Genomic DNA, 27,586 nt, shown 5'->3' on the forward strand with positions numbered 1-27,586 from the left:
GCCCTGAAGCCTCGGGTGACCTCAGCATTGCACATAATCCCTGGGCCTCAGGTTCCTATCTGCCAAACGGATACCGTTCTGGTGCCACCGGGCTTCAAAGGCTCACATGCCTCACGGGTCTCAGGTGAAAAACTGCTTTGGTTGCAATCAGAATAATTAATAAAATGTTTTGGCTAGGGCGGGAGCAGAGGAAGTAAGTGGGCGGCGGCGCTGCCGAGGTGACAGCTGGCTGGAGAGGTGGAGCCAGGGAATGGGTGGGGAGGGGGCGGGCCGGGCTGGCCAGAGCTCGGGGCAGAGACGCACCCCAGGAGCTGGCCGTCTACATCCCGCAAGCACCAGCCACGCTGCCGAACTATGAGCCGTGAGTCCGACCCCGGGGTGTCCCCAGGAATCCGCCTTTGCCTTGGCGGAGCCTTGAATGCCAGACTCAGCCCTAATGTCTCTCACTCTGCAGGGAGGAGTCGTTTGCTCCGGTTCCCGCTGCTCCTGCTGCTGCTGCTTCTGCTGCAGCCGCCCCAGGTCCTGCCCGCGGATTCCCGGGCCCCCGCGCCGGGTAGGCGCCCCCCCCCCCCCCCCCCCCGACCCCGGGGAGCCTCCAGTCCTGAGCCCTGGCCTGGCCCCTCCCCCTGCTCTCCCTTCGGGCAAGCCCAGCTTCCCCTTTCTGCTCTGGGTGCCTGGAATGGGGGAGGGCCCTGAGTCGGCGGGAGAGGGGTTCTCTGGAGACCCCCAGGGGTGTGTGGCCTTGGATAGGGCTCTACAGGGGTTTTCTTTGCGGGGGAGGAGGATGGAGAGGACAGACTGGGATCTCACGGCGGCTTTGAGAGAACGGACAGCCCCTCTCCGGCCCCCTCACCTGTTCTGGGCCCCCAGCTGTCCAGGCTGCCTTTTTCTCCAACAACCCCGTTGTTTCCTGCGGGGGGTGAGGCTGGGGGTCTCTTTCTGAGGAAGCAGCAGGCACCTGTCCAGCCTCTAACTTTCTGGGAACCCATGGGGATTCTCAGCCCGGGGATAGAAGGTCTCCCTTGGTGAGGGTCCGGGTACAGCAGCCGTTCTGGGAAGACCCGGGGAGGGGGGCAGTGGAAACACATTTATGTACAGAGCTGGGTTGCCTCCCCGAGGTTCACATCCTCACCCAATGGGTAGGTGAGTTAGGCGCAGGTAGGTGCCGTAATTCTCTCTAGCTCGCTCAGCACATGGTGGTCTAAGGGTTTGAACTTGAATCTGTCTTGCTCTAGGCACTTTGCAAACTCTTTCCACAGACAGTCCCCCTCCTCCCCCAACCCCCCACCACTGCCCTCCTTGGTTTCATCACCCAGAAGATGATGGGGAAAGTCAGATCCTGTAAAATTCCACCACTCCTGCACCCCCCTCCCCATGAGTGTATCAGGTTCCAAGTGGAGGAATTCAGCTCCACCCTTAGCCAGCCTCTCTCCCCCAGCTTACTGCTCGTGTGTGTGTGTGTGTGTGTGTGTGCGCGTGCGCGTGTGCGCATGTGCGTGCGTGCAAGGCCTGGACGTAGCTTCCTTCACCATCTAGCTGTATGATCCATCCCTCTCTGGGTCTCCATTTCCCATCTGTAAAATAGGGGCAAGAGAGGATGCGGGTGGGGAAAGGGGCTGAGCTCTCTGTTGTGATGCTCTGGCGATTTGGTGCTCAGAGGAGAGAAGAAAGATGTCTATGTGGACTGCGAATCAGACCAGGTTTCCTAGAGAGAGAGAGGGTTTGAGTGGGTGGCATTTGGGGAACCCAGGAAGAGGATGGGGGGTGCTCCAGAGACTGGGTATGAGCAAAGGCCCAGTTAGTGGGAAGAAGAAGACTCATGTGGCCAGCACTTTACAGTTTCCAAGGCCCAGCTATGGGCTTCCATTTCTTGGTGCTCACAACAGCCCTGCCAGGGAGACGTGTCAGACCCATTTTACAGAAGGGAGCTCTGTGGCCCAGAGGGGAGAGCCCATCTGTCTGAGACCCCAGCAGCAGAGCCAGGGCCGACCAGGCTGCCCCAGTGACCTGACTCCTCAGCCCATGGATCAGCACAGCACTTCCTCTGAGGCCCCATCCAAGGGGATGGGGATACGAAGGGCTGGTCTGCCCGTCTTCCTGTGTGTTCACTAACACCCAGTGGACCATGGTCTGTGCCGTTTTGTTTTTGTCTTTTCTACTTATCTTTATATCAGAAGTGTTTAAATGGAATTATTCTTTTCACTCCACAAACATTCCCAATGGCTCGCTTTAAGCTAGTTTTTGGCTGGAGCTGGAGGCACGGGGCCGGGAGGGGCCCGCCATCTCATACGGGACAGAAACGCCAACAGACTGTCATCCAAAGGGGTCAGGGCCATGGGTGAGGGCCGCACAGGGGTGTGTGAGGCTCAGGGTGGGGAGAAGTTCCCTCTCAAGTGTGAGGAACCGAGGGAGACATCCTGGAGGTGGTGACGTTTGACCTGGACCCTGAAGGAGGTGGTGAGTGCTGGTAAGTGCTCTGAGGCTTTACTGTGAGACCCTGTAAGGTCTTTCTGATAGAAGCAATGGCAGAGATGGAGTCTAAAGGTCTGGACCTCGGGAGGCAGGCAGGAGCATAGGGAGCCGTAGGACAAGGGGCAGGTGCTGGCTGGCAATGTGGGTGAGGTGCCAGGACTCGGGCCTGAGGGTAATTTGGTTGCATAGGGGACTTGGGGTTGAGACTGGAGGCCAGGAAACCTTTAAGAGGCTGCTGCAAGGGTCAAGGACAGAGCGATGACAAGCTGGGTGCAGCAGTACTTTGTGCTTCCAGTCTGTGAGTGAACTGAGGTCCACGATGTCTGGGCATCTGCTCCGGGAAGCCAGAGCCTGTGCCTCAGAGGTACAGCAAAGGCCGACCCCCGGCAAAGGAGGGCTGCAGACTCAGCTGAGGGCAGGTGACAGGGGACATTGTTGCTTTGGCTTCTCCGTGTGGGGGAGGAGATAGGCTTGGAGGGCAAGGCCATGCCATGGGAGTCTTAATGCTCAAACTTATCCCCTCTAGCCCCTGGACTTGACTCAGTGCCTTCTCCTTGGCTAGGGACACGGCGTGACCTGGCAATCGGAGCTCTGTGCTAGGCAGAGGGGCCTGAGGCCAGTTAGCCCTGGCCCATGGGGAGGGGAACCCAGCCTGTGCCAAGGCCTCCCTGCTGCCTGCCGTCTCCTATCTGCAGCGCCAGCCGGGTCTGTGGGCCATGAGGGGGCTTCCTCTCCAGTTGGCTCTTCCAGCTGTGGGCCCAGCTGTTGGGGCCTGGTGTGGGGGTGCCCGGCCCCTGACTGTTGGCCTGGCTGAGTGTAGGGGCTGGGGCCCAGGTCTGGCTAGTCAGGGCCTTTTTTTTTCCTCTTTGGTTGCCAAGCTCCTGGAGCTTCTCTAAATATTATTCTTAAGAGATTTCAGTTCAGTCCCATTAAGGGTCCCTCTTGCTGCCTGGTGTCTGTGCATCCTGGAGGACTTGGTGTTTCTTCATTGTGCCCGGGGCTCTGACTCCTGGGCTGAGGGACATTTCCTTGCCTTAATCCTCAGAAAGTTCTGGAGCCGAGCAGTTCTGGATACTTCTTATTTGTGGGAATGTGTGCGGTATGAGCATACTGATCGACCCCACCTCCGGGGTGGCTTGAAGATTCAGTGAGACCAAGTTGCAAGGTTCTCTGCTCTGGGCCAGGGGATTCATACTGATGCAAATAATAAAGAAGGGGAGGCTGCAAAGGAGGCCTCCTCAGAGCCCACCTGCCCCATCCCCCTTCTGGGAGACACAGGAAAAATGAGGCCCAGAGAGTGGAAGGGACTTGCCCAAAGACACACGACCAGTAAAGAGCAGCCGCTCTCCCGCTCTCTTGATACATTTCCCCCAGCACCTACCTGGCACTTGGCCCTGTGCTGGGAACTTGGTAGATTCGGTGCCTGCACCTCTCCAGTTCTCTTTCTGGACGGCTTATTATGCAGGGTGTCCTCCACTGAGCACAGAACTGGGCCGGCATGAAAGCATGCCAGACTTCAGTTAGACTGAAGGGAGGCCTTTCTTTGTGAGTAGTTCCCAGAGTTCTTGTGGCAGGGGATGGTGATCCCTCTGAGGTCATTCCCAGCTTGTGGATCTAAGTGCCTCTCCTACCCCATCCTTTTCCCAGATCCAGGCCTGGAAACCTCCAGGGAGAGAAAGGGAGGGAAAGAGAGGGAATCCAAGTCTTAGCTCTGGAACTTCAAAGCAGTGGGGCTTGGGCCAGTCTCCTGATGCTGAGCCTGGAATTCTTCCTCTGTGCCCTGCAGGGCGTCTCCGCACCCTCCTGGGAGTGCCAGGCAGATAGAAAGAATGGGGGCACGCAAGGCTGTGGAGTGGTCAGTCGCTAGAGCCCCGGATTTCCCGGCAACTGTGACAGTCCAGCGTGGTCAGGCGCATCCCGGGGAGGAGACACTCAGACTCCGCTCTGCTCACCCGGACACCCTGGGGCCCCAGAGGCAGCTGTTTTCCTCACTGGGGAGAACTTTTCCTTCCAGGGGCAGCTGGTGTTTATGGAAAGATCGTGGAGGAGGAGGGAGGGAAGGTTGGATGGTGGGTCTGGGAGGGAGGAGCCTCTGCGTGGACATAGCCTCTCTTGGCAGGAGAGGGGTGCGGGCAGGAGCTGGGGCAGAACTCTAGGGCAGGAAGCAGGAAGCCTCCAGGCTAGCCTTCTGAGCCAGCAGCCAGGGCTGGGAAGATGAGGGATATCTTCGGCCAAGCTCGGGGTAGCCATTCTCCTGGCTTCATTTTATTGACTCCGCAAACATCTGTTGCGTTCTGGCCACCACATCTGGATCCCTTGGGTGGCTGGATCTCTCCAGGACTTGGGTTGAGCCCCAGTGTGTGCATGGCCTGTGTTAGGGAGGAGAAAGTGGGGAAAGTATTGCCCCTTCCCCTGGGGGCTCATGGTGGAGAAGAGCAGGTTGAGTGGGAACACAGAGTGGAGTGAAGGACGTTCATGGGAGGTTTCCTGAGGAGGCAAGGCATGAGCTCTTTGGGAGGGTCAGATGGCCCTGGAGGGGATTGTTAGGGAAGAACCGTGGTCTGGGCAAAAGGAAGGAGAGCTTTTGACTTTGGGGCTAAGGGATGGGGCTGCCACAGAATGAGCTAGAAGGCCCTCTTGAGGTTCTTTTGAAAGCCCTACAGTGGTTAGGGTGGGGAAACTGAGCCAAGTGAAGGGCTGGGCCTTAGCTCCTATGCCTGCTTAGCAGTAGGACTGATGTCCATCTGGGTTAAAGGGCCCTGTGTGCCCAGGGTTGGGGACTGGGCAGTGGGGAGCTACAGGGGGTCCTGGGCAGGTGTATTAAGCAGGTAGGTAGAGTGTCCTGAGCAGGAGGGATCAGTGAGGAGAGTTCCAGAGCCCTGAGCCACTGGGGTGAGTAATCCCAGTGGGAATAATCCCACTCCCCACCCCCCCTTGGCATTTCTGGGCACATGGCTGTGGGAAGGGAGGCTGCGTCCTGCCTGCTGGGTCTGCCTGTATCAGCTTGATAAGGCCATTTCATCCAGCCCTCTTCCTGTAGGCCCCTCCCTTCTGCACTCCCTACGGGGGCCACAGAGATGCCATTGTGGGGCTGTGGGGAGTTGCCAGGGCTTAAGCAAAACTATTTGCATGATTCCTGTGATTCTCTTTTTGCTTGCCTGAGTGTATGTGTGTAGGGGGGTGTGGGGGCACTGCCACTGGGGCCCTTTCCTGGGTCAGGGCCATGAGGACCCTATTCTCTAGGCCCCATGCTGCCAAGTGAAGAGGCTAAGAGTGGAGGGGTTGGTCCTTGCCCAGGGCCATGCCCCCTAACCACAACACCCTTCTGCCACCTCTTGCTACCCTCTTGGCCCCCAATAATCCGTTGTACAAAGAATAGGCGTTCCCTATAATGTTGGCTCTGAGCCTAGATAAGGAAGTGTGTTTGCAGAAGGGAGTCTGGTGTTTTCTGTGTGAAGCTGGCGAAGCAGCCCCTGCCAGGATCCAGGAGACCTGGGTCTGCAGGAGGTCCTGCTCCGTTCTGTGTCCTTGGCCAAGCCTCCGCCTCCCCCTGGGCCTCAGTTTCCTTTGCTGAGCTGTGATGAACACTGAATGAGCTCTGAGAAGTCTACCTCTGCTGTTGAAGAATCACTAAAGCAGTGCAGATTCGAGCAAAGGGGCTGTGGTCAGCAAGACCTGGGTTAGACATAAGGAGAGATTCCTGGTGGGGACTTCTCCAAGAGGCAGGAGGGCTGATGCCAGAGCTCCACTCACCCCCTCAGGAGGGTTTTCCAACTATATCTCCCCTGTCCCTTGGTGCCTGACCATCCTCAAGATCCTTGAGCCCAGAGTATGCTCTGACATAGGCCAAGGCTGGGCCTATCAGAAATGGGGGCTGAGATCCCCTCAAACCCACACTTTGTCCACAGGGTTCTGGGAAACTTCTTTCCTTGGACTTGAATGTCAAGTCTTGGGTGGGGGTGGTATGGTGTAAATGAAGGTTGGTTTTGTCTGGTGTGACTTGCTGGGTGACCTGTGTGGGGTTTGCCTTGTCTGGCCTCAGTTTCCCCATCTGCAAGTGGGCATTATGATTCCTGCTCTTCCCCCACTTCTACAAAAATAGAGGGATGGTGGACAATCTCATCTTCCCAGTGTCCAGGTACCTAGAGTTTGTGGGCTGGTCTGAGAGGACCCTCCCATCCTTATCCCTTTCCTGAACTTCACAAACCCAGCCCTTGGTGCTGGGCTCTGACTGGGCAAGAAGTGAATGCTCTAGAAGCCTGTGGTTGTTGTGTCTTATCAGTTGTTTCCTAACTTTTGGTGTCATAATTTGGTGTTTGAACTCTCCCCCTGCCCTATTTTGAATTTTTTTTTTCAACGTTTATTTATTTTTGGGACAGAGAGAGACAGAGCATGAACGGGGAAGGGGCAGAGAGAGAGGGAGACACAGAATCAGAAACAGGCTCCAGGCTCTGAGCCATCAGCCCAGAGCCTGACGCGGGGCTCGAACTCACGGACCGCGAGATCGTGACCTGGCTGAAGTCGGACGCTTAACCGACTGCGCCACCCAGGCGCCCTCCCCCTGCCCTATTTTGATGGCATCAGGGAAGAGGCGGGGACTGCCCTTTGGGGCCCATGTGGACTAGGCTAGAGACCAAAACAGGGTCTGAACAGGGCAGGGCCTGGGGCTTCCAGCCATAACTTTGGGAGCAGAGAGGACCCTTAGGTGAACACTGAAGTCCAGAAAGGGCCACCAAGTGAGTTAGGACAGACCTGTGACTTGAGTCCATATGTCTGACCCCATACTTCCCCATCGGGGACAGGACAGGGGTTGAGAGGTCATCCTCGAGTCACCTCTGATCTCTGCTTCTCCCCTGCAGTGAATCCATGCTGTTACTACCCATGCCAACACCAGGGGATCTGTGTCCGCTTCGGCCTTGACCGCTACCAGTGTGACTGCACCCGCACGGGATATTCTGGCCCCAACTGCACCATCCGTGAGCCGGGCCTCCTGACTCCACTCCTGTCCTGGGCTCCCTTGTTCCCTTGGGCTTGTCCTGAGACCCCCAGTTCCTGCCTTTGTCTCTGGCCTTAGCCTGTTTTCCTTCCTTGCCTGGCTTTGACCTTTGACACTCTCCCTGACCCGGCTGAAGCAGAGCTCTCCCTCCTGGCATACCTCATGCCCTCGCCCTGTCCCCTGCCCTCTCACATCTGCTTCTGGCTCTGTCATGTGTCATCTCTTCCAAGGTTCCATCCTTACTCTGCCCCGTACGTTCTGACCGGTTCTGTCCTGGCTTCATTCCCGGTTCCTGTCTTCCACTTGGGCCACTTCTGGTCCTACTAGGAGGCCCAACTGAGTGGCTCCCATTGTCCCTGCAGCCGAGCTATGGACCTGGCTCCGGAATTCACTGCGACCCAGCCCCGCTTTCCTCCACTTCCTGCTGACACATGGGCGCTGGTTCTGGGAGTTTGTCAATGCCACTTTCATCCGAGACATGCTCATGCGCCTGGTACTCACAGGTGGGTGGAGGGTAGCATCCCCCCCACCCCCGTTCTGGGGAGCAGGAAGTCCTTCCAGCTCTTGGAATTCTTGGCATCTGATAAGGGGAGTGGGTTGGGAGACTATGATGCCAGGTTAAACAAGTCCAACCCAAGAGGAGGCAGGGAGGGGGATGTAACTGGGGATGGGAACCCCCTTATCACCATATTCTCCCTCTGCAGTGCGTTCCAACCTTATCCCCAGCCCTCCCACCTACAACATAGCGCATGACTACATCAGCTGGGAGTCCTTCTCCAACGTGAGCTATTATACTCGTATTCTGCCCTCTGTGCCCCAAGACTGCCCCACGCCCATGGGAACCAAAGGTAATGGAGATGGGGTTGGGAGTCACAGGAGATGCCCTGTTCTCTTTGGGGAAAAGCAGGTGAAAAAGCAATTATTGACCCATTTCCCAGATGGGTGGTCAAAGGCAATACATACAACATATCAGAACCATGGACAAGGACAGGGCTGGGGAATGAGGATCGGAAGGGGTGGTGGAGACTCTTGCCTGTGGTCACCTAAGAAGTCAGTGGCAGAGTCAGACTAGTGCTTCCATATTTCCAGGGTGTCTCTTTGCTTGAACCTTGTCTACTGAATTGGTGGGATCTTGCTGAAATGGGGGTGACTTAAGAGTTGAAATGTAGGAAGGAAGGAATACTGTGCTATTTGTTGGGCGCTGACTCCATGTTTGGTTCTTAACTGATGTAAATAGTTTACCATGCTTCATCAGTGTAGGTTACACATAAAGTCAGAGTTTTTTCTTTAGTTTCCCAAGACCCCACTTGTTTGCATTGGTAGGGATCTTCCTCCTAAGTCCTTCTTTCCACTCCACTCCGGACTGCCTGAAAACCCAGGGGTTTACTCAGTTCAGAGCCATGAATTCTGCTTCAAATACAGAGGGGACATGAGAGGCATTGGTCCACTGCTGCCATCACTTCCATCCCTGTCCACATGGTGACACTGTTGAACACTGGGTCCTGTGCAGCCCTGTGGTTGTGGGCTTTTGTGGGCTCAGCACCTTGCATAGGTATTGATGTCCTAATTTGGGTCTCAGGGCACTACTCTGATGGTTTGCACTCACATGTTTAGCTCCTATGTTTAAAGCATGACTATTCTGCCAGATAGCTGGGTCTTACAGAGTCTCTGGATTCTGCCAGCACTTTGCTGGAACCAGCCCCTGTTCAATGTTAATCCAAGGGGTGAGTCCAGGTTATAGGGTGCAGACCACTCCTTCCAACTTCCCTTTTGGTGAGTTTCCTTTGGGGTGCTTGATCTCCTTGCCTGATGGAGGAAACCAATCGACCATCTCAATCCAGAGAGGTTCTCTTGATCTTGAACCTTCAACACTGAGCCTTGCTTGAGGTACTATGAAAGGGTGCCTTTACCAAAACACAAAAATTCAGTTACTCCTTTCTGTATGGGCATTGGGTACCAATGCATCTGACATTGACATAATTAAGGAAGGCTCTTAATTCTCATGATGACAGACACCTGCTTTGAGATGACCTGTTGTCTTTACCCCAGACAGAAAGACTGGCATATTTAAAATAGGTTGGCACACTCCAGCCCACAGCCTAAATCCAGTCCACTTCCTGTTTTGGGAATAAAGTTTTATTAGAACTTCGTCACGCTGATTTGCTTAGGTACCATCTGTGACTGTTTTTCCCCACTACAACAGCAAAGCAGAGTGGATGGTGACAGAGCTTTTTCAGGCAAAACCTGAAAGAAAGATCGACTATCTGGCTTCTTACAGAAAAAGCTTGAAGTTCACTGATCCTTGATTTACAAGATCCCATCTCACCAGTTCTCAGTCATGCTTACATTATCTCATGTACTCCTGAAACTACTGCATAAAATAGGTATTTTACAGATGCCCTATTTTACAGATGAAGGCATCGAGGCTCAGAGAGGTAAAATGACTTATCTATGTTCACACAGTCAGCAAATGGCGTACCCAGATTCAAACATAGGCTACCTTGCTCCAGGGCCAGGGAGTCCAAGATCCTTTTTGTTTTTGTTTTTTCTTTATGTTTTATTTATGTTTCTTTCTTCTTTCTTTTTGGTTAACTTTTTTCAGAGTTATAAACACACACAAAAGTTGGGAAGAAAGTATAATAAACTCTTATGTAGTCATTTCTCCATTTCAATACATATCCATAATTTGCCAATCTTATATCATCTATCCCCCTTACCTTATTTTTAATGAAGTATTTTAGAGCAAATTCCAAATATCATGCCATTTCACCCATAAATACTTCTAGGGTAGAAAAGGTACAAGGGGCCATCTGGTAGGAGGAAGGCTGATCTGGCTTCCTGTGTGGACCAGTTTGGTCCAGTGAGCCCAGAAGGCTGTGGGGCAGGGAGATTGAGACATCAGACAGCTACTGCCCTTCCCTACCTCCCCAACCAGGGAAGAAGCAGTTGCCAGATGCCCAGATTCTGGGCCATCGCTTCCTGCTCAGGAGGAAGTTCATACCTGACCCCCAAGGAACCAACCTCATGTTCGCCTTCTTTGCACAACACTTCACCCACCAGTTCTTCAAAACTTCTGGCAAGATGGGTCCTGGCTTCACCAAGGCCTTGGGACACGGGGTGAGTACCTAGGAGGGGCTCAGGACTTCTCTGGGCCTAACTTAGCACATGTAGGTCACCATCGCTGAGGCGGCACCCCAGTCCGCTGACCGGACCCTCTTTCTGTCCTCAGGTAGATCTCGGCCACATTTATGGGGACAACCTGGAACGTCAGTATCAGCTGCGACTCTTTAAGGATGGGAAACTCAAATACCAGGTAGCACTGTGGTTGCAGATGGGGCAGTGGGAAAGGCCTCCCGTGGCCTTCCCTGGCAGAGGCCACTGGGGGACCTGAGTGGCGTCTTACAAGGACCAGCTGCAGGAGCTGGAGATGTGTGTGAGGAGGAGAGACAATGAACCCTGGGGGAAGGAGCCGGGCAAGGGAAGCACACTAGGAGCAGACACAGCCTCTCATGTTCTCCTGGGGGGTGGACTTTGGGGTGTCCATCTCCTAGAAGATGAACATTTCCAGCCTGCATATGTACTTGTCATTTTTCCACCATATCATTTGGACACTATGGTGTGCCTGGCACAGACAGTGGAGCAGTGACCAGGATAGTTAATGGGCCCTGACCTTCAGGAACCCACAGCCCATCAGGGCTACACCCACACACTAGGATGCCAGATCCACGACTTTCTGTTTGCACTAACACTGTCCACCAGAAATGCAATGTGACCAACACACGTCATTACAGTTTCTCTGGTGGCCACATTAAAAAAGGTAAAAAGAAACACTTTAATACTATGTTTTATTTAACCCTATATGTATAGCCAGAATATTATCATTTCAATGTGTAATTGATACAGAAATTATTTTTTATACAGAAATTATGAATAAAATAGCTCACATTCTTTTTTTTCATGTTAAATCTTTGAAATGTGATCTGTATTTTATATTCATTGCACATTTCACTTGGGATGCCAAATTTTCATTGGGGATAATCTGATCTGTACTTAGATTTCATAAAGTTACAGCTGAAAAGCAGGTTCACGTGCTCACGTTGTTCTGAGCATACTTAAAGGTTTTCCAACTGCTGAAGTGTCAGTAAATCTGAATTAAATAAAGTTAAAGATTCAGTTCTTCATTCACGCCAGCCACATGTCTAGTGCTCAACAGCTACACGTGACTCCTGGCTACCGTATTGGACCACACAAATCTAGACAAACCCAAACCCAAACCCAAAGTTCACTGCTGAATCTTTAAGGCTAAGAACAATATTTGGCATGTAGTAGGCCCTCGGTGTATATTTATTGAATGATCGAAAAGGCTGCCATATAATCAATTACACTTGTGATCACTCGCTAGGAAAAAGCTCTGTGAGTGTTCAGAGGGCGGGGCAGGCTTCCCTGGGAAGTTCAGATACACCAAGAGCTGCAGGGATGATGAGTTCAGGAAGCCAAGACTGGAAAACGGCTTTCCAGCTAGCAGTGCCTGGACTTAGAGAGGAGAAGCAGGTGGTGTGGCTCGGAGGAGTGAGGGAAGGGAAGTGTGGCTGCTTGGACACCCAAATGATGGCAGGCGAGGGTGGAGTTGCCTGTGGGGCCGCATTTAGTATCTCTGATTTCTGCCAAGAGCAGAGAGAGAACTTGGAAGGGTGTGAAGCCAGGGCATGATACTAGATTTGGGTTTTGTTTGTTTTTTTAAAGGATTACTCTGGCTGTGGTACTGGGAATGGGCTGTCTAGGACAAGTGTCAATGTAGGGAGACATTGATGAGAGGGGTCAGCATGGAGGATGAGAGTGGGTTAGAAGCAGGTGGTGGCAGTGGGGATAGAGAGAAAGGGACCCGTTCTAAGAAAGATTTAGGAACTAGAATCGGCTAGAACCATCAGCCTGGGTTACAGAAGATGGGCAGTTGCCCTGAGTGATATGGGCAGCTGTCAGAAGGGAGGGTGTCAGCTCTGGCAGGTGCAGGCACCTGCCCTGTCCCCAGGTTGCCAGGCGGCCCCATCCCGCAGGTGCTGCACGGAGAGATGTACCCGCCATCGGTGGAGGAGGCGCCGGTGTTGATGCACTACCCACGAAACATTCCACCCCAGAGCCAGATGGCTGTGGGTCAGGAGGTGTTTGGGCTGCTTCCCGGGCTCATGCTCTATGCCACGCTCTGGCTGCGTGAGCACAACCGCGTGTGTGACCTGCTGAAGGCTGAGCACCCCACCTGGGGTGATGAGCAACTCTTCCAGACGGCCCGCCTCATCCTTATCGGTGAGGACTCCAGACCAGCCCTGTCCTGGAAGGTCATGTCCTCCATCCTGAAAAGCAGGGTGTGTGGGGGGAAGGGGGGTTTGGGGAGAGAGAGCTGAGATTAGGACCCCACCTCCTCTGCTTACCAGCTATAAGACCTGGAGCAGTCCCCTTCCCCTATGTGAGCCTCAGTTTCCAAATCTGGACACTGGGGGTAATGATAGTTGTAAGGATTTGTAGAGATGATGAAAAGCACTTAGCACATAGTAGGCCTTTGGAAAATGGATGGCTGTGATGGTCAATTATGGTGACTTACAGCAGATTTAATTAGCTACCCCCATCTGTCTCCCCATTGTACCACCACAGAAGCACACAGTGACATCCCCAGCGTGTGCAGGTCAGATTCTAGCCTGCCCTGCCTTCAGGAATCCTGTTTCTGCTCTGCATGCATCCGCCTTCCTGGAGTTTGGTAGCTACTGGGTGACTCAGGGACAAGATATTTTTGTGTCCCTTACGGGGGCGAGTCTGCAGCCTAAAATGTCAGATGGTTTCCTGCCTGGGAGCTTGGTCCCTGACACCCCTGTCCAGACGGTGTTCACTCTGAGTCACCAGTAACCACTTTCCCTTGCCTCTGGGCATCACTGGGCCTGGCTGGTTCCAATTATATTGCCTGATTCACTAGGGCCTGGAAGAGCCAGGCATCAGGGATAGCAACAGTCTAAAGAAGGAGAAGGGGCTTGTGCTGAAGTCCCAGCATTTTGGAGACTGACTAGAAAGGGCAAGTCTGTGGCTGGAAGCTGGTGTCGAAGCTGTGATCAAAGGTAATGAAGCTGTATGTCCAGTGCTTCGGTTAACCTTCCCCCAACAACGCTATTAACCAGATATGATTACCCTTGTGAAAATTAAAATTCAGAGAGGTTAAGTGAAATCTCCAAGGCCACTCAGTAGAGGTCTGGCTGCTGCGGGAGCTCCTGCTTCTTGCACCACATCGCAAGCGGAGCTCCTTCCTGGGTGGGGGGAGGGGGTTTCCCCGCACGCCCACACATAGCCATCCTCCTTCCCGCCTGCATGTGGTCATACTCCCAATTACACAGGGCCCGGGGCCGGGCTGCTTCTGTCTGCTATTCCCAATGGTCCCATCCATAGTATCACGATGCATATTTTACGGAGAAGGAAGGTGAGGTTCAGACAGATGAGGTGACACAGCTCAAGCCTGGAGAGGGGAGAGGGAGGCTAGGAATGGTGACACCAGGCTCTGGACCTTACCGATGGCAAATCTCATGGCTCCAGATCAAGTTGCTAGAAGCCAGTTTGTCTCATAGCTAATTGGCTAAAGTAATCAGTTCTTTTTCCTATCTTGATGACCAGTTTTCATTCTGTTATGGAACGTTCAGTTTGGTTCTTCCCTGCCTCTTTGACTTGAAGGTGGTTACTGAGGGGGCAGAGGAAAAGCTCTTCATGAGAGTTCTGATGTGTAAGAAAATGCAAGACATGTACATGGGACTAGATTCATCTTAAATCCTCAGCCTGCCTCTTTTGCTCCTGCGGCAGTTCTGAGGGGTCTCTCTGAAGCTGTCCTCACTCCTGGAGGCTCACTCTGAGAGCCCCCATGAAGTTAATCTCCACTTTCTCATCATTTGTGACCACTCCCACATCTTGTGGGAGGGTGATCACCATAAGGCCACAAAACCAATTCTCGGGCACTTCCTTCCATGTCCTGCTTAGCTGGGCCTATGACATCCCTTTGGAATATGGGAATAGCATTTGGCTCTTGTCTTGGGACATTGGTCCAACATGAGACAGGAAGCTCCTTTCTTGGGGCTCCTGGGCGGCTCAGTCAGTTAAATGCCTGACGACTGATTTTGGCTCAGGTCATGATCTCATGGTTGTGAGATTGAGCCCCTCATTGGGCTCCATGCCGAGTGTGGGACCTGCTTAAGATTCTCTCTCTCTCCCTCTGCCCCTCCCTCACTCATGCTTTCTCTCTCTTTCAAAAGAAAAAAACTCCATTTTCACACCCTGTTACAAAAAGACTAAGTGAAAGTGGCCCCCCAAATTCACCACCAACAACAATAAAGAAGCGAGAAGCAAGCACCATTCATGAGCTGGCCTGCCTCCCGAGCCAGGTGGCCAAGTCCCTGTGCTCCCCTGACTTTGCCCAACCCCCCACCCCCAGGGGAGACCATCAAGATTGTGATTGAGGAGTATGTGCAGCAGTTGAGCGGTTACTTCCTGCAGCTGAAGTTTGACCCGGAGCTGCTGTTCGGCGTCCAGTTCCAGTACCGAAACCGCATTGCCATGGAGTTCAACCAGCTGTACCACTGGCACCCGCTCATGCCTGACTCCTTCAAGGTGGGCTCCCGGGAGTACAGCTACGAGCAGTTCCTGTTCAACACCTCCATGCTGGTGGACTATGGGGTCGAGGCCCTGGTGGACGCCTTCTCTCGCCAGAGCGCTGGCCGGGTGAGCCTCGGGAACGTGGGGGAGGGCAGATGGGCTCTGGGGTGCAACAGACCCAGACCCAAAGCCCAGTGTGCTTTTCTGTTCCATAAGGGTGGTGCCACTCCGACATTCCTTTACCCATTCCTTTATTCCTCCTCTTGTCTTTCGTTCATTCAGCAATAGCAGGCATTACTCTGGGTGCTGGGGGATAGAGTGGTGAGCAAGGTCAGCGTGGTTCTTGGCTCCTTGTCCTCTTGCCACTGACACCCTAGTGAGGAACAATAGCCATAGAACAGCTAACATCATGTGAGCACTTACTATGTGCAAGGCACTGTGCCAGGTGCTCTTCTGACATGATCAGAATTATAAGAGCATGTTAAGAGCCACAATACAAAGAGCCCACAGTGCTTTGAGAACTTGGGGAGGAGCTTGTGACCCAGTGTGGAGAGCTGTAGATAAGGAAATGATGTCTGCGCAGAGATCCAAAGGATGGCTAGAGCTCTCCCAGGGAGAGGGGTTGTGTTAATGGCAGGGGACGATCATGCTCCTGGTGGAGGGCACAGCATGGCAAAGGCCTGGAGGTCAGAGGGCATGGCAATTTGAGGACCGTGAGGACATTCAGGGCACGGTAATATATGCGAAGGTGTCTTCACATAGTTGGTCTTTATCAAATTACAGGCCTCCGTTACAGGCATAATTGTCCCCACCCCCCATTCATAGGTTGAAGTCCTAACCCTCTGTGCTCAGAATGTGGCCATATTAGGAGACAGGGCCTTTACAGAGGTCATTAAGGTTAAATGAGCTCAAAGGATGGGCCTCATCTCCTTATGCGGAGAGGAGATTAGGGTATAGACATGCACAGTGGGAAGACTTAGGGGGAAGATGACCATGGATGAACCAAGGACAGAGGCCTCAGAATGAAGCCCACCTTGCTGACATCTTGACCTTGGACTTCTGGCCTCCAGACTGATAAATTTCTGTTGTTTAAGCTCCCCAAGCTGTGATACTTTGTTATGGCCACCCTAACAAATTAATACAGCACGTTCCCTGGAATTTCTAAGCAGCTCCCTCCTGAATCTCTCCTCCCCCATGCTTGGAAGTCCCTATCTCCTCTGTCCTATCCCTGCTCCCCGCGCTTCTCTCTGATCCTTCTCCCTAAGCCCTATCATGATATTGTGGCACCCTGTGGATTTAGGTCTACCGCTGGTAATTTGATTGGAATAGCATGTGCTACCACCAATGGGCGGCTTCTGGCTGATTTATGGCCTCTCTTCTCTGTGGGGACACAGAGATGAACAGAGATAGCAGCTTTGTGTGGGGCTGTGTTGTTTCCAAAGCATTTTCAAAGAGCGGCCATGGTGCTGTGGGAAAAGCCCCGGGGTTGTACTTGGCCCAAGGCAAGTCATAAGTGTGTCAACTCTCAGGATGTTCAGGAGAGCATGGGCAGTGATAAAACGGCTTCCCCTGATAATCGCCACACGTGGCTGTCGTCTGGGGGTGGGGGGGTTACCATGTGACCAACACTGAGATAACTGATTTGCATACTTTATCTTGCTAATGTCACCACAAGGGATCAGGTGAATGATCTTGCCTTCCCCATTTTTTGCATATGAAGGAACTGAAATTTAAGTAATTTGCTCAAGGTCCCTGCATGAGTTTCCTAGGGCTGCCGTAACAAAGGACCACAAACTGAGTTTATTTTATTATTTCACATTTCTGGAGGGTAGAAGGTGTGGGCAGGGCTATGTGCTCTCTCTGAAAGCTCCTGGGGAAAATCTGTCCCATGCCTTTGTCTTAGTTTCTGCTGGCTACTGACAATCCTCTTAGACACCTCATGCCAATGCCAACATGGAGTCTCCCTGAGTCCCTGTTTTCTCTGAGGACATCAGTGGTTGTCAGGATCCCCCTAAGGGAGTATGACCTCATCTTCACTTGATTACACCTATTTCCAAATGAGGTCACATTCACAGGTGGTGGGGATTAAGATTTCAACATATCTCTTTGGGGGACACAAATCAACCCACAATGGTCCCACAGGTTGTAAATGGTGGAACTGACATTTGCACTGGCCTCTGCTAGCTTTGCTCTGCTCCAAGTTGCATGACTTCACCCAATTATGATTTTCCTCCTTCCCACCCAGTTATATTTGTTCTATTTAAACAGAACTCTTTCTTAAGTATTGACATTATCAATTCATCCCAAGCAATAGAGTTTTCTTTAGACCAATACTCCTTAACTGTTATGAATCAGAATTTTTCTCTGGAGCCTTTTGATCACACCAGGTTACCTGAACTCTATTTTCACTCCTTTCACAGGATATTACACCACCCCTTGGTCTTGGAGTTAAACTCCAAGTTTAGTTAAGCTAAAGTTGTAGATACACTATAGTTTTCATGGCAAGATTTTAGCTCCCTCCCTGCTAGCTTATGACTGCTCCCTGCCCAGGAGACCTGGGCAGAAGGAAGGAGAAACAACAGACTTAGTCACCTGCATTTCCGTGAGTGGCTTTATCTGGTGTGAATGCAGTGACATGATACTCTGTGTTCCTACCTTCTGGCTCTGAGTTTCCCTTTTCTAGTGGTGGTCAGTTAATAGTAGTTCACTTTTGAGGCATTTGGGTGGCTCAGTTGGTTCAGCGTCTGACTTTGGCTCAGGTTATGGTCTCATGGTTCATGAGCTCCTGGGGGGCTTGCAGTTGTCAGTGTAGAGCCTGCTTCTGATTCCTCTGTCCCTCTCTGTCTGCCCCTACCCCACTCATACGGGTGCACTTGAGAATAAATAAAATGTAAAATAAATAAATAAATAAATAAATAAAACATTAAAGTGTTGTTAAAAATAAATAAACATTAAAAAATGGTTCACTTTTTTTAAAGATAATTTTTTAAATATTTATTTTTGAGAGAGAGAGAGAGTGCACGTGAGAGCGTATGCGAGCCGGGGGGAGGCAGAGAGACAGGGACACAATCCCAAGCAGGCTCTGAGCTGCTGACAGCACAAGCCCAACATGGGGCTCAAACTCACAAACTGTGAGATCATGCATGACCTGAGCTGAAATCAAGAGTTGGATGCTTAACTGACTGAGCCACCCAGGCATCCCAACAGTGCCTCACTTTTTAATCATTAGAATTTTGTTGAATCTCGATGCTATAATACAGGAATGAAAACCAATAGGAAAAAGCTCCTTAGCAGGACCCCCCACCCCCCCCACCCCACCCCCGCTGAATGATTAAGCATCTCTATTCTTTGATTAAAACAGATTTGAAGAATACCATAAAGTTTCAGTTCCCAAAACTAACATCTGTCCATCCATTTGTTTCTCATGTGCTGTCTCAGAACCCCCTCTGCCCCTCCAGATTTCATTTCCAGAGCCACAATGCCCTTCCTTCTACTTGAGCTCCTGGCTGGTGCCATTCTGCCATTTCTTTTATGGAATCCTAGTTGCTGAACCTAAAACTTGCAGAACCTTTTGTAACAGGATGTTGGGATTCTCACTTGAATGCAAAGCATTGGGGAATAGTGTGGCTGGTAAGCCACTGGAGAGGTCCTGTTGGCCCACTGCCACTTTAACAATGAGGAAGCTGAGACACAGGGGTGTTCCTGAAAGAGCACGACAGTGGCAGACCTGGGGCTGAGTCCCCAGCATTGTGGCTGCTGGATGCAGCCATGCTCTGTCTGCACTTGGGAAGAGCTCCTAACCTGAAGATCTCCTCTAGAATACTGTGGCCTGGCTCTCAGACCACAGCTATGTTTATGTCTTGGCAGATTGGTGGGGGTAGGAACATGGACCACCATGTCTTGCATGTGGCTGTCGATGTCATCAAGGAATCCCGTGAGCTGCGGCTGCAGCCCTTCAATGAATACCGCAAGAGGTTCGGCCTGAGACCCTACACGTCTTTTCAGGAGCTCACAGGTGAGCAGCTGTTTCCTGGACATGGGTCCCTCGAGGGACTCGCAGTGAAGTGAGGGGGTGGAAACAGACCGTGGAGGTCATGAGGGGTGTGTGAACACCGTGCTGGAGGGTCCGGGAGGTGAGGGGTGGGAAGGGAACAAATGACCCCTCTTGGGGAAAGAAAGTGGTTTCTCAGATGGCTTTGAAGGAGATAAATAGGGATATTCTGGATGGAGACCAAGGGGGAAAGCATTCTAGGTAGAAGAACAGAAGGGACTAAGAATGAACCTGCAGCGGGGGGGGTGGGGGGGGGCACAGTGGTGGGTGTGGCTGGAGCAAGGTGCTTATGTGTGGGGAGGGGTGGGGTTAGGGGCCAAATTGTGTAGAACCTTGGATTCTATGTAAAAGAATTGGGGTTTTACTCTATCTAGTGGTTCCTAAATATCTACTTACGGACCAGTTGCCTCAGAATCACTTAGGAAACTGATTAAAAATATCAAATCCCAGATATCTCTCTCCAAGATTCTGATTCAGTAGGCCTGCATGGTGCCAAAAATCTATATGTATGTGTGTATAATATATACACTTCTTTTTCTTTCTTTCTTTTCTTTCTTTCTTCTTTCTTTCTTTCTTTCTTTCTTTCTTTCTTTCTTTCTTCTTTCATTCTAGCTGTGGACTGCCAAGAGTTTGGAAACTGTTGTCATAAACAGTGGGAGGGCTTGAGCAGGGTGTGACATAACTGTGTGCCTTATAGAGGGAAATGGGTAGGGAAGCTCAATGTCTGTCTCCCTTTCGCCACTATCTGTGAATATGTGGTCTTCATAGACTGGGGAGTGAGCTCCCCATAATTCTGGAACCACAATCTCTGTCACTCTTTAATTTCCTGTGACAGTCCAGAGGGGGAAGAGAACACTATAACTAAATCTCTATGTGAGCTTGGACAGGTTACATCACATCTCTGAGCTCCAGAAGAATGAAGGGACTTGAATTAGCATACGTCCTTGAAACCTGCCTGTGAAGGAAGCAAGATGGATAGTGTCTCCCTGTTGTCACCATTAGGCAGTTAGGGCACAGAGAAGAGACATGAGTTGTTCAAGGTCACATGCTGTCCGGTGGCCCATCCAGGCCCTTGATTCCTTCTTTAGTAGCATTCCTTCCCTAGATGCAGCCATGGAGAAGTGTCAGTCAGCCAGGCCAGATGTTAGGGCATGTACTCAATTGTTCAGTTGCTCTTCTGAAGTCCCATACTCTCTCCAGAAAAAGGTGGGCCTAGAAGTTTCCCTCCCCACATTAACCTTAATGGTGCCATGACTCTGACTCTAGCTTCCCCCCTTGCAGGAGAGAAGGAGATGGCAGCTGAGTTGGAGGAGCTGTATGGAGACATCGATGCCTTGGAGTTCTTCCCAGGGCTGCTTCTGGAGAAGTGCCATCCAAATTCCATCTTTGGGGAGAGTATGATAGAAATTGGGGCCCCCTTTTCTCTCAAGGGCCTCCTAGGGAATCCCATCTGTTCTCCAGAGTATTGGAAGCCAAGCACATTTGGTGGTGAGATGGGCTTCAATATGGTCAAGACAGCCACGCTGAAGAAGTTGGTCTGCCTCAACACCAAGACTTGTCCCTACGTTTCCTTCCATGTGCCCGACCCCCGCCAGGATGATGGGCCTGGTGTGGAGCGGCCATCTACAGAGCTCTGAGGGGGGAGAGCAGCAGCACTCTTGGGGGGTGGACTTTGTGCTGGTCATCCCAGAAAGTTGAGGCCAGGGTTGTTGAAAGTCTTAAATGTTGGGTATCTGGTTTGGCATTGAGAGTATCAAGGTCAACATTTAGAACTTTGTGTCTCTCACCCATTATCTGGAATATTGTGGTCTTGTTTGTTATTCTAAATGCTGAATTATTGATTGACCATCCAGAATGTTAGGAGCGACTCTTATTTGGCATCCCAGAACACCGGGTTCCTGGTTGATGACCTAGAATGTCAGATTTCTGGTTGAATTGGAACATAGGCATTCTGAAATGTGGAGCTCCTGACGAAATCATCTAGAAAGTTAGGGATTCTCATTTTGCATTCTAGAATTCTGGGTGGCCCTCCAGAATGTTGATTTTCCAAATGGCAATTCAGAATGTTGTGCTCCTGGTTCCTGATCCAGAATGGTGACTGGTATGCCAGATCAGTCTTGATCTGAATATCTAGAATGGTGATTTGATTCGTTTTCCTGTTCGGTAAGATATCCACAGAGCAGGAGAATCTATGGTCTAAGGTCTAACAAGAATGCATTTCCCAACTCTGTGCCTGCACTGAGGGGGCAAGGAAGTAGGGTGTTCTTAGGACCCCAACTTAGACCCTGGTCCAAGGAGGGAGAACAGGTGGGCTCTTTCCAGGCCATTGGTTGGAAGCCACCAGAGTTCTATCGCCATCCATGTCTTGACTCATGGAAGCTGTTTCTCATGAAGCTAATAAAATTCTTTTTCCAAATTGCCTGCTATGTATCACTTTTCATCCCATTTCCAGAAGCAGAGGTGATACTGGTGTGGCCTTTCTCCTAGTTGCAAGCTTGATGGGCAGGTCTTGAGACCTTCCACTAGGGCCCCTGGAGCCTGTCATCACCTAGCTTTTCCACCACTGATCTCCATTTCCCACTGTGGGTCAGGCGTTGTCCCTTCCAGGCTGCTCTCCTGAAATCCACAACTCCCCAGCCCCAGGAGACAGAGCATTCAGTACCCACCATCTGATTAGAATAATTTCCTTCCTTACAAAGAATACAAGGGCAGAGACGAGGGCATCTGGGGAGGACAGCACTTACTGTGTGCCAATTTCCCACATTTACTTCTCATTTATTCTTACCCAAGAGTATGAAGTACGTGGTATAATCCTCATTTCAAAAATGAGGAAACTGAGACTCAGGATGGTCAAGTGGCATGCCTCACAGGTGCCAGAGCCAGACCAGGACCCAGGTGTGGCTGGATCTGGAGTTGGGCTCTTCCCCCATCCAAATTCCTCTTTCTTCCTGATTTAACTCAGTTCCAGGCCTGATCTTGCCTCTCTGGCTCAGGGTCAGAGGCAGAAGGTGGGGTGTAGCTACTGCATGCTATGCTTTCAGTCACATTGATTTTGCTAAGTGCTTACTACACATCAGTCACTGCTACAGGCTTGGGGCTATTAGCAGTGATTGAGACAGACAAGGCTTTTGTTGGTGTGGAGCTCACATTCCACTGGGGCTAGAGCAGATGATAAAAAAATAATGAAACAAGACAAAGGCAAGGTGAGTATGCTTTCCCTTCTAACCCATACTACTCTGCCTTCCCTTGCTTGGCCCCTAAGACTTGAGACCCTTTCCCAGCCACATAGACCACCCACTCCGCATAGCTAGCCAGGAGAGGACAGGGCAGAGGGGAAAGGTAAGAGGTTAGGAAAGTTCCTTCATTCTCCTCACTTTGGGCTTAGAGTTCTTTAGGAAAAACAATGGCCCAGAAACAAAGAGGGAAAATGGGATCCCTGGGGCTGGGCTTCCTGTCTTACAGTCCAGAAAGCCCTTGTTTCTCCTTAGTTGGCTGGGGACTGCTTAAGCCATTCCTTCCTGGTCCTGTTGAATGCAAAGAATGCAGTCAGCTCCCCCCAGTTGCTCTGATGATCAGGGATCCTTCGGCTGCTAGAAGTGTGCATGAAATGGCTGTCTTGTCTTTGCTTACCTGGTATTTATTTCCCCTCTTTGCTAATAACCTTACTTTGCCTGAGAATCTTCACCCTCTCTTTAATTCCACTTTTGGTGTTCTATCATGGCCAGGGTTTGGGTCTGTGAATCAGTCCTGGCCAATCAGACACCCTCTCCTTATAAACTGGCCCCTGAATGGAGTTACATAGAGATTGAAACAACCCACTGATTCATTCCCCACAGCTGGGCTCAGAAAGATTGTCCCTTAGTTCTTGCTTCCAAGGTCACTAGGGAAGCCTGAGTTCCTGCCCTTCTCAAGACCTTAGCTTTTCCTTCCATCCTGGGGGCTGCTCCATGAATTCCTCTTTCACTTAAGTTGGTCAGAGTTCATGTCTATTGCTTGCAGCCAAACCTTAATGGCTGTTGGCCTGAAATGGTAGAAGCACTATGATGTTCTGAAAGGAATTTTAATTGAGGGAGACACAATCAGTCTAGTGTTTTAGAAAGAGCACTGTGGTGCCAGGTGGGCAAGAGAGTAGAGCAGGAAGGACCGAAGGCTGGAAGAATGGGGAGGAGGCTGTGGCCATGGTCCAGCTGAGAGATGACAGCAGTTGGAGCCAGGTGGAGGGATGTGCGGTTGGGAGGGTGGGATGGCTTCAGGGGATAGACTTCTCTTGGATGCAGGTACCTAACTTAGGTGGACTTTGTTCTGTACAGACAACTGTGTGTGAAATTTTTGCATGTAGAAACATATGTCAAATACATCAAGGAAACTCCTTCAGAGTGAAGCCTCTTAATGCTCATAAAATGAATGTTCATTCCTGGAATCTTGATCTGGTGGGTATGATGGTTAGTTTTATGTGTCAACTTGGCTGGGCTACGGGACTCATTTAATCAGACACTAATCAAGGTGTGGCCGTGAAGGTATTTTGCAGCCATGGTTAACATCTACAATCAGTTGACTTTAAGCAAAGATTACCCTGATAACATGGCTGGGCCTCACCTACTTAGCTGAAAGGTATTAAGAGTAAAAAGTGAGGTTCTCCAAGAGAAGAGAAAATTCTGCTTCAAGAATAGAGCCTCAATTCCTGCTTGAGTTTGCAGCCAGACATATGGATTTCAGACTTGATGAAGTGTGAACCAATTCCTAAAGACAAAGCCATCTATATCTATCTATCTATCTATCTATCATCTATCTATCATTGGCATCATCATCAATCTATCACCTCCTATTGCTTCTGTTTCTCTAGAGAACCTAGTGGGTAATTCACTCAGGGCTCTCAGTGCAAACAAAAGAACTCCCTCCTGCCTGTTTTTAGCAGGAAGGAATTTATTATGGGTCACTGCACAGCTCATGGAACCATTGGCAGGACCAGAGAATTAGGCTCAGAGGCTTTTTGCCCAGGAACAGTGGCTCCTGGTCCAGTAAAGATGCCTCTGCTCCTGCCACTGGACACAGGCATCTCAGATTGCACCTCTGTTGCCAAAACTCTACTGTTGCTGCCCCTGAAACCTGGCAGCTTCTACAGCCACCTCCGCCAGAAAGTGGATTCGTTCTGCATGGTGCCTGCTTCCCCACTTTCCTCTGCTTAGAATTAAAGTCATTTGTGTTTTGTGTCTGATTAGTGGGGCCTAGCACCCATGCCTGCACTCCAGCTCCAAGAAAGGGTGGGAAGGTGAGTTTTCTGGCTTGCACTTTGGGGAGGAGGGACATATAATATGGGAAATATAGGAAGGGTGTTCCATGGGGGACATGGAAGTTCTACCTCAGTGGATCTGAGTATTCTTAGGTCTGTTTTGCCTCTGTGGACCCTAGCCCTAGAACACTACAAAGAAAAACACAGTGGCACCACTGTCGACCTGGCAGCAGCTCAATGTAATTGCAAGCAAAGCACGCAAGAAGTGAAATTCCAGAAGTACTGAACAGTAGAGGTTAGAGGTGCAAAGACACCTGGTGCACCTAGGTGCAAAGAATACACGCAGTCCACTTGTTCTAATACCACTTGAGTAAAAGGTGTCAAAAATGTCAGATATGCCCACAACCCACTTTCCTGCTTAATCATGCTTTTCCTATAAAAATGGACTTTAAACTAAAATAGTTTTGTGTGAATGACAGTAAAGAATATTAAAACTTCAATGATGCTTTTATAGAGCACTCTTACGGGAACTACAATAAAACGCTTTCCTCACAATCTTGATCTTAGCTGTTATTTTTGTTTCACTTATTTAAAATTGGCTGGGGCGCCTGGGTGGCACAGTCGGTTAGGCGTCCGACTTCAGCCAGGTCACGATCTCGCGGTCCTTGGGTTCGAGCCCCGCGTCAGGCTCTGGGCTGATGGCTCGGAGCCTGTGTCTCCCTCTCTCTCTGCCCCTCCCCCGTTCATGCTCTGTCTCTGTCCCAAAAATAAATAAAAAACGTTGAAAATAAAATAAAATAAAATTGGTTTCCCCCCAGGCTAGGTAAAAAAAAAAATTTTTTTCTCTCAATCTTTATACTTTTGGTCAAAAGGACTTTTGAACCACTGGCACAAATTCAGGCTTGGTATTTTGGGTTTTAGGACCGTGTGGAGGTACATTCTTGCAGACTTCTGCAGCGGGTTTCCCCCGGCCTCCCCATATAACATACATACAACGGAGTGCTAATCTTAGTGCCTACCTCAGTGAGTTTTTATATAAACTCAAGCAACCACCAAAAATTCAAGATACAGAACAGTTCTAGCATTATAAGCTCTTTTGTGCCCCTTCCTAGTCAAAAATCTATAAAATGTGACTATTCTGCCTTCCATCCCACTGATTAATTTCATCTGCTTATTAATTTCACTTGAATCGAGTCATACAGTGTGTATTTTTGTGTGTGTATTTTGCTCAACATGTCTGTTGACATCCATGTTGCTATGTATATAAGCCGTTCAATATTTTTTTTTATTGCTTCTAAGTAATGTATACCACAAAGGATTTATCTAGTCTCCTGTTGATGGACATTTGGGTTGTTTCCATTTTTTTTGCCAATTATGAGTGAAGCTGCATCAGTGGCAAATTCTGACTTGTAACAAAGGACCTACTTAAAGTGTCATCTTTTATCACATTTACTATGGAAAATGGTTCCTGTTCTCTTTTCAAAATCCCCTGCTGTGTCTTCTGCTTTACAGCTTGATGGAGAGAGAAAATGGATTCATAAGTGTGATATGCACCGTTAGATAAAGGGAAAGGAAATATATATTAAGAGCCTGCTCTGCGACATGTACTTTACCTGCCTATTTCATGAACTCTTAGCCTCCTGAGTAGGTTTTCCTGTTTCACAGAGGAGGACATTGAGATGTAGAGAAATAAGGTGACTTATCCAGAGTCATACAGCTGTGAAGCAGTGGGAGGCAGCAATGAAATTCTGATGGGTGGCCCTATTTCTACCATGTGACCCACCAAGTCCTCCAGAACCAGAATCACAAAAGAGATGGGGGAATAGAGGTGTAGGGTGCAGTGATGTGGTGGGCACCGGTGATGTTAACACACTTCCAGATGATTCTGTTAATAACCTTGAGACGGAGACCTCTGCACCACACCGTGCAGGCTCTTGGTCACTCTTTTCCTCTTTAGATGAGTGACATTTTCTTTCATTTCCCCATGATTCACTTTTTCCAGGCTTGCTATCTCTTTTCAGATCTATGACTTGTACTCTGCACAGCACGATGATGATCACTGAAAACCGGCTCCCTGAAGTCTGAGAATTTGTGCCCATTTATCTCCCCATCACTGCTGACCATGCCCCCCCCAAATGCCCCTTAAAGCTACAGTTGTGAAGCTCCAACCCTGAGCGCTCTCCTTTCCCCACTACAGGATACTCAAGTGCCTGCTCTTGTCTTGTTCTCAGTTCTTGCCTCCACAGGAGGGACTTAACACAGATCTTAGTTTCTTCCTCCTCCTCACTTACCCTGTGGCGTGGGGAAGGGGATCTGGCAGTTTTCTTTTTTTTTTTTTTATTGTGGTAAAAGACATGTGACAAAGGTTGGCCACTTTAGACATTTTACAGTGTACTTTTGAGAGGCATTTGGGGCATTCGCAATGTTGTACAACCATCACTGATATCTAGTTACAGGACATTTTCATAATCCCAGAAGGAAACCCTGCACCCATTAAACTGTTCCTGCCCGTTCCCTACTCCCTCCCCCCACCCACCTGACCACCGTTAATCTGCTGTCTCTCTGACAGTGTTTTAAGCACTTGCTACATGCCACCCACGGTGCTAATCCCGTTGCACAGATTTTATTAATTATCATGAAAGCAGCTCTGGAAACTGGGGTTCTCCCTTGCATTTCTGGGTGAGATGACTGGGGCTTAGGGAGGAGATTACTGGGTGAGGAGACTGGGGCTTAGGGAGGAGCCTGTAAATGGCAGAATCTGGACCAGAACCCCCAGCCAAGGGCTGCATCCAACCCGATAATTGATGACTGAGACTTCCAAGCTTTTCCTATGACGAACAAAGCTTAGGTCTGGGTGACTCCATAAGCCCATATTCTTTCCATTCTGAATGTCAGAGGTAACAAAAAAATGTGGTTAGCACACATCTAAATGACTTAGGCTTTAGGAATTTTCCAGGATCCGGGATGCTGGGTTGTGGGAAGTAGCTGGCGGGCAGCTGCTTTTATCCCAGACAATGTGACCCAAGTCACCATCAGTTGCCCTCACGAATCTTGAGATGGCATTGAGGACAGAAGAGTACGAGTCTGAGGGTATCTCGCGAAGGGGTTCTAACAAGTGCCAGATGTCAGGTTCATAACCATTGGTCATTGAGGGGTCTGTCTTCAAAACTTGGGCTCCTGGTTCCCAGAACCAAATAGACTGACTTCCCTTATGGTTCTA

General features: G+C 50.3%; 1 protein-coding gene across 2 annotated transcripts; it reads left to right on the plus strand.

The window, feature by feature from the left end:
- The first annotated feature begins 260 nt into the window (after positions 1 to 260).
- Positions 261 to 21,552, plus strand: PTGS1 (prostaglandin-endoperoxide synthase 1). 2 transcript variants are annotated; one of them, XM_086683936.1, is made up of 11 exons: positions 261 to 361; positions 455 to 553; positions 7,332 to 7,448; positions 7,831 to 7,971; positions 8,173 to 8,316; positions 10,404 to 10,585; positions 10,698 to 10,781; positions 12,523 to 12,769; positions 14,925 to 15,211; positions 18,953 to 19,100; positions 20,418 to 21,552. In XM_086683936.1, the coding sequence occupies exons 1-11, from the start codon at positions 355 to 357 to the stop codon at positions 20,771 to 20,773; spliced, it is 1,812 nt and encodes a 603-aa protein (XP_086540062.1). In that variant the 5' UTR covers positions 261 to 354; the 3' UTR covers positions 20,774 to 21,552. The 2 variants fall into 2 exon arrangements, with proteins under 2 accessions (XP_086540062.1, XP_086540061.1); XM_086683935.1 differs by having other exon boundaries at positions 340 to 553.
- The last annotated feature ends 6,034 nt before the right edge of the window (positions 21,553 to 27,586 follow it).

This window comes from Puma concolor, chromosome D4 (genome assembly GCF_028749965.1).
Source record: "Puma concolor isolate L17-30 chromosome D4, mPumCon1.1.hap2, whole genome shotgun sequence".
NCBI classification, from domain to species: Eukaryota; Metazoa; Chordata; class Mammalia; order Carnivora; family Felidae; genus Puma; species Puma concolor.

Coding starts and splice junctions, on each gene's coding strand:
- PTGS1 (XM_086683935.1), top strand. CDS start 355: ATGAGCCGTGAGTCCGACCCCGGGGTGTCCCCAGGAATCCGCCTTTGC. Junction 554..7,331: donor TTCCCGGGCCCCCGCGCCGG/GTAGGCGCCCCC, acceptor TCTCCCCTGCAG/TGAATCCATGCTGTTACTAC. Junction 8,317..10,403: donor CACGCCCATGGGAACCAAAG/GTAATGGAGATG, acceptor CTCCCCAACCAG/GGAAGAAGCAGTTGCCAGAT.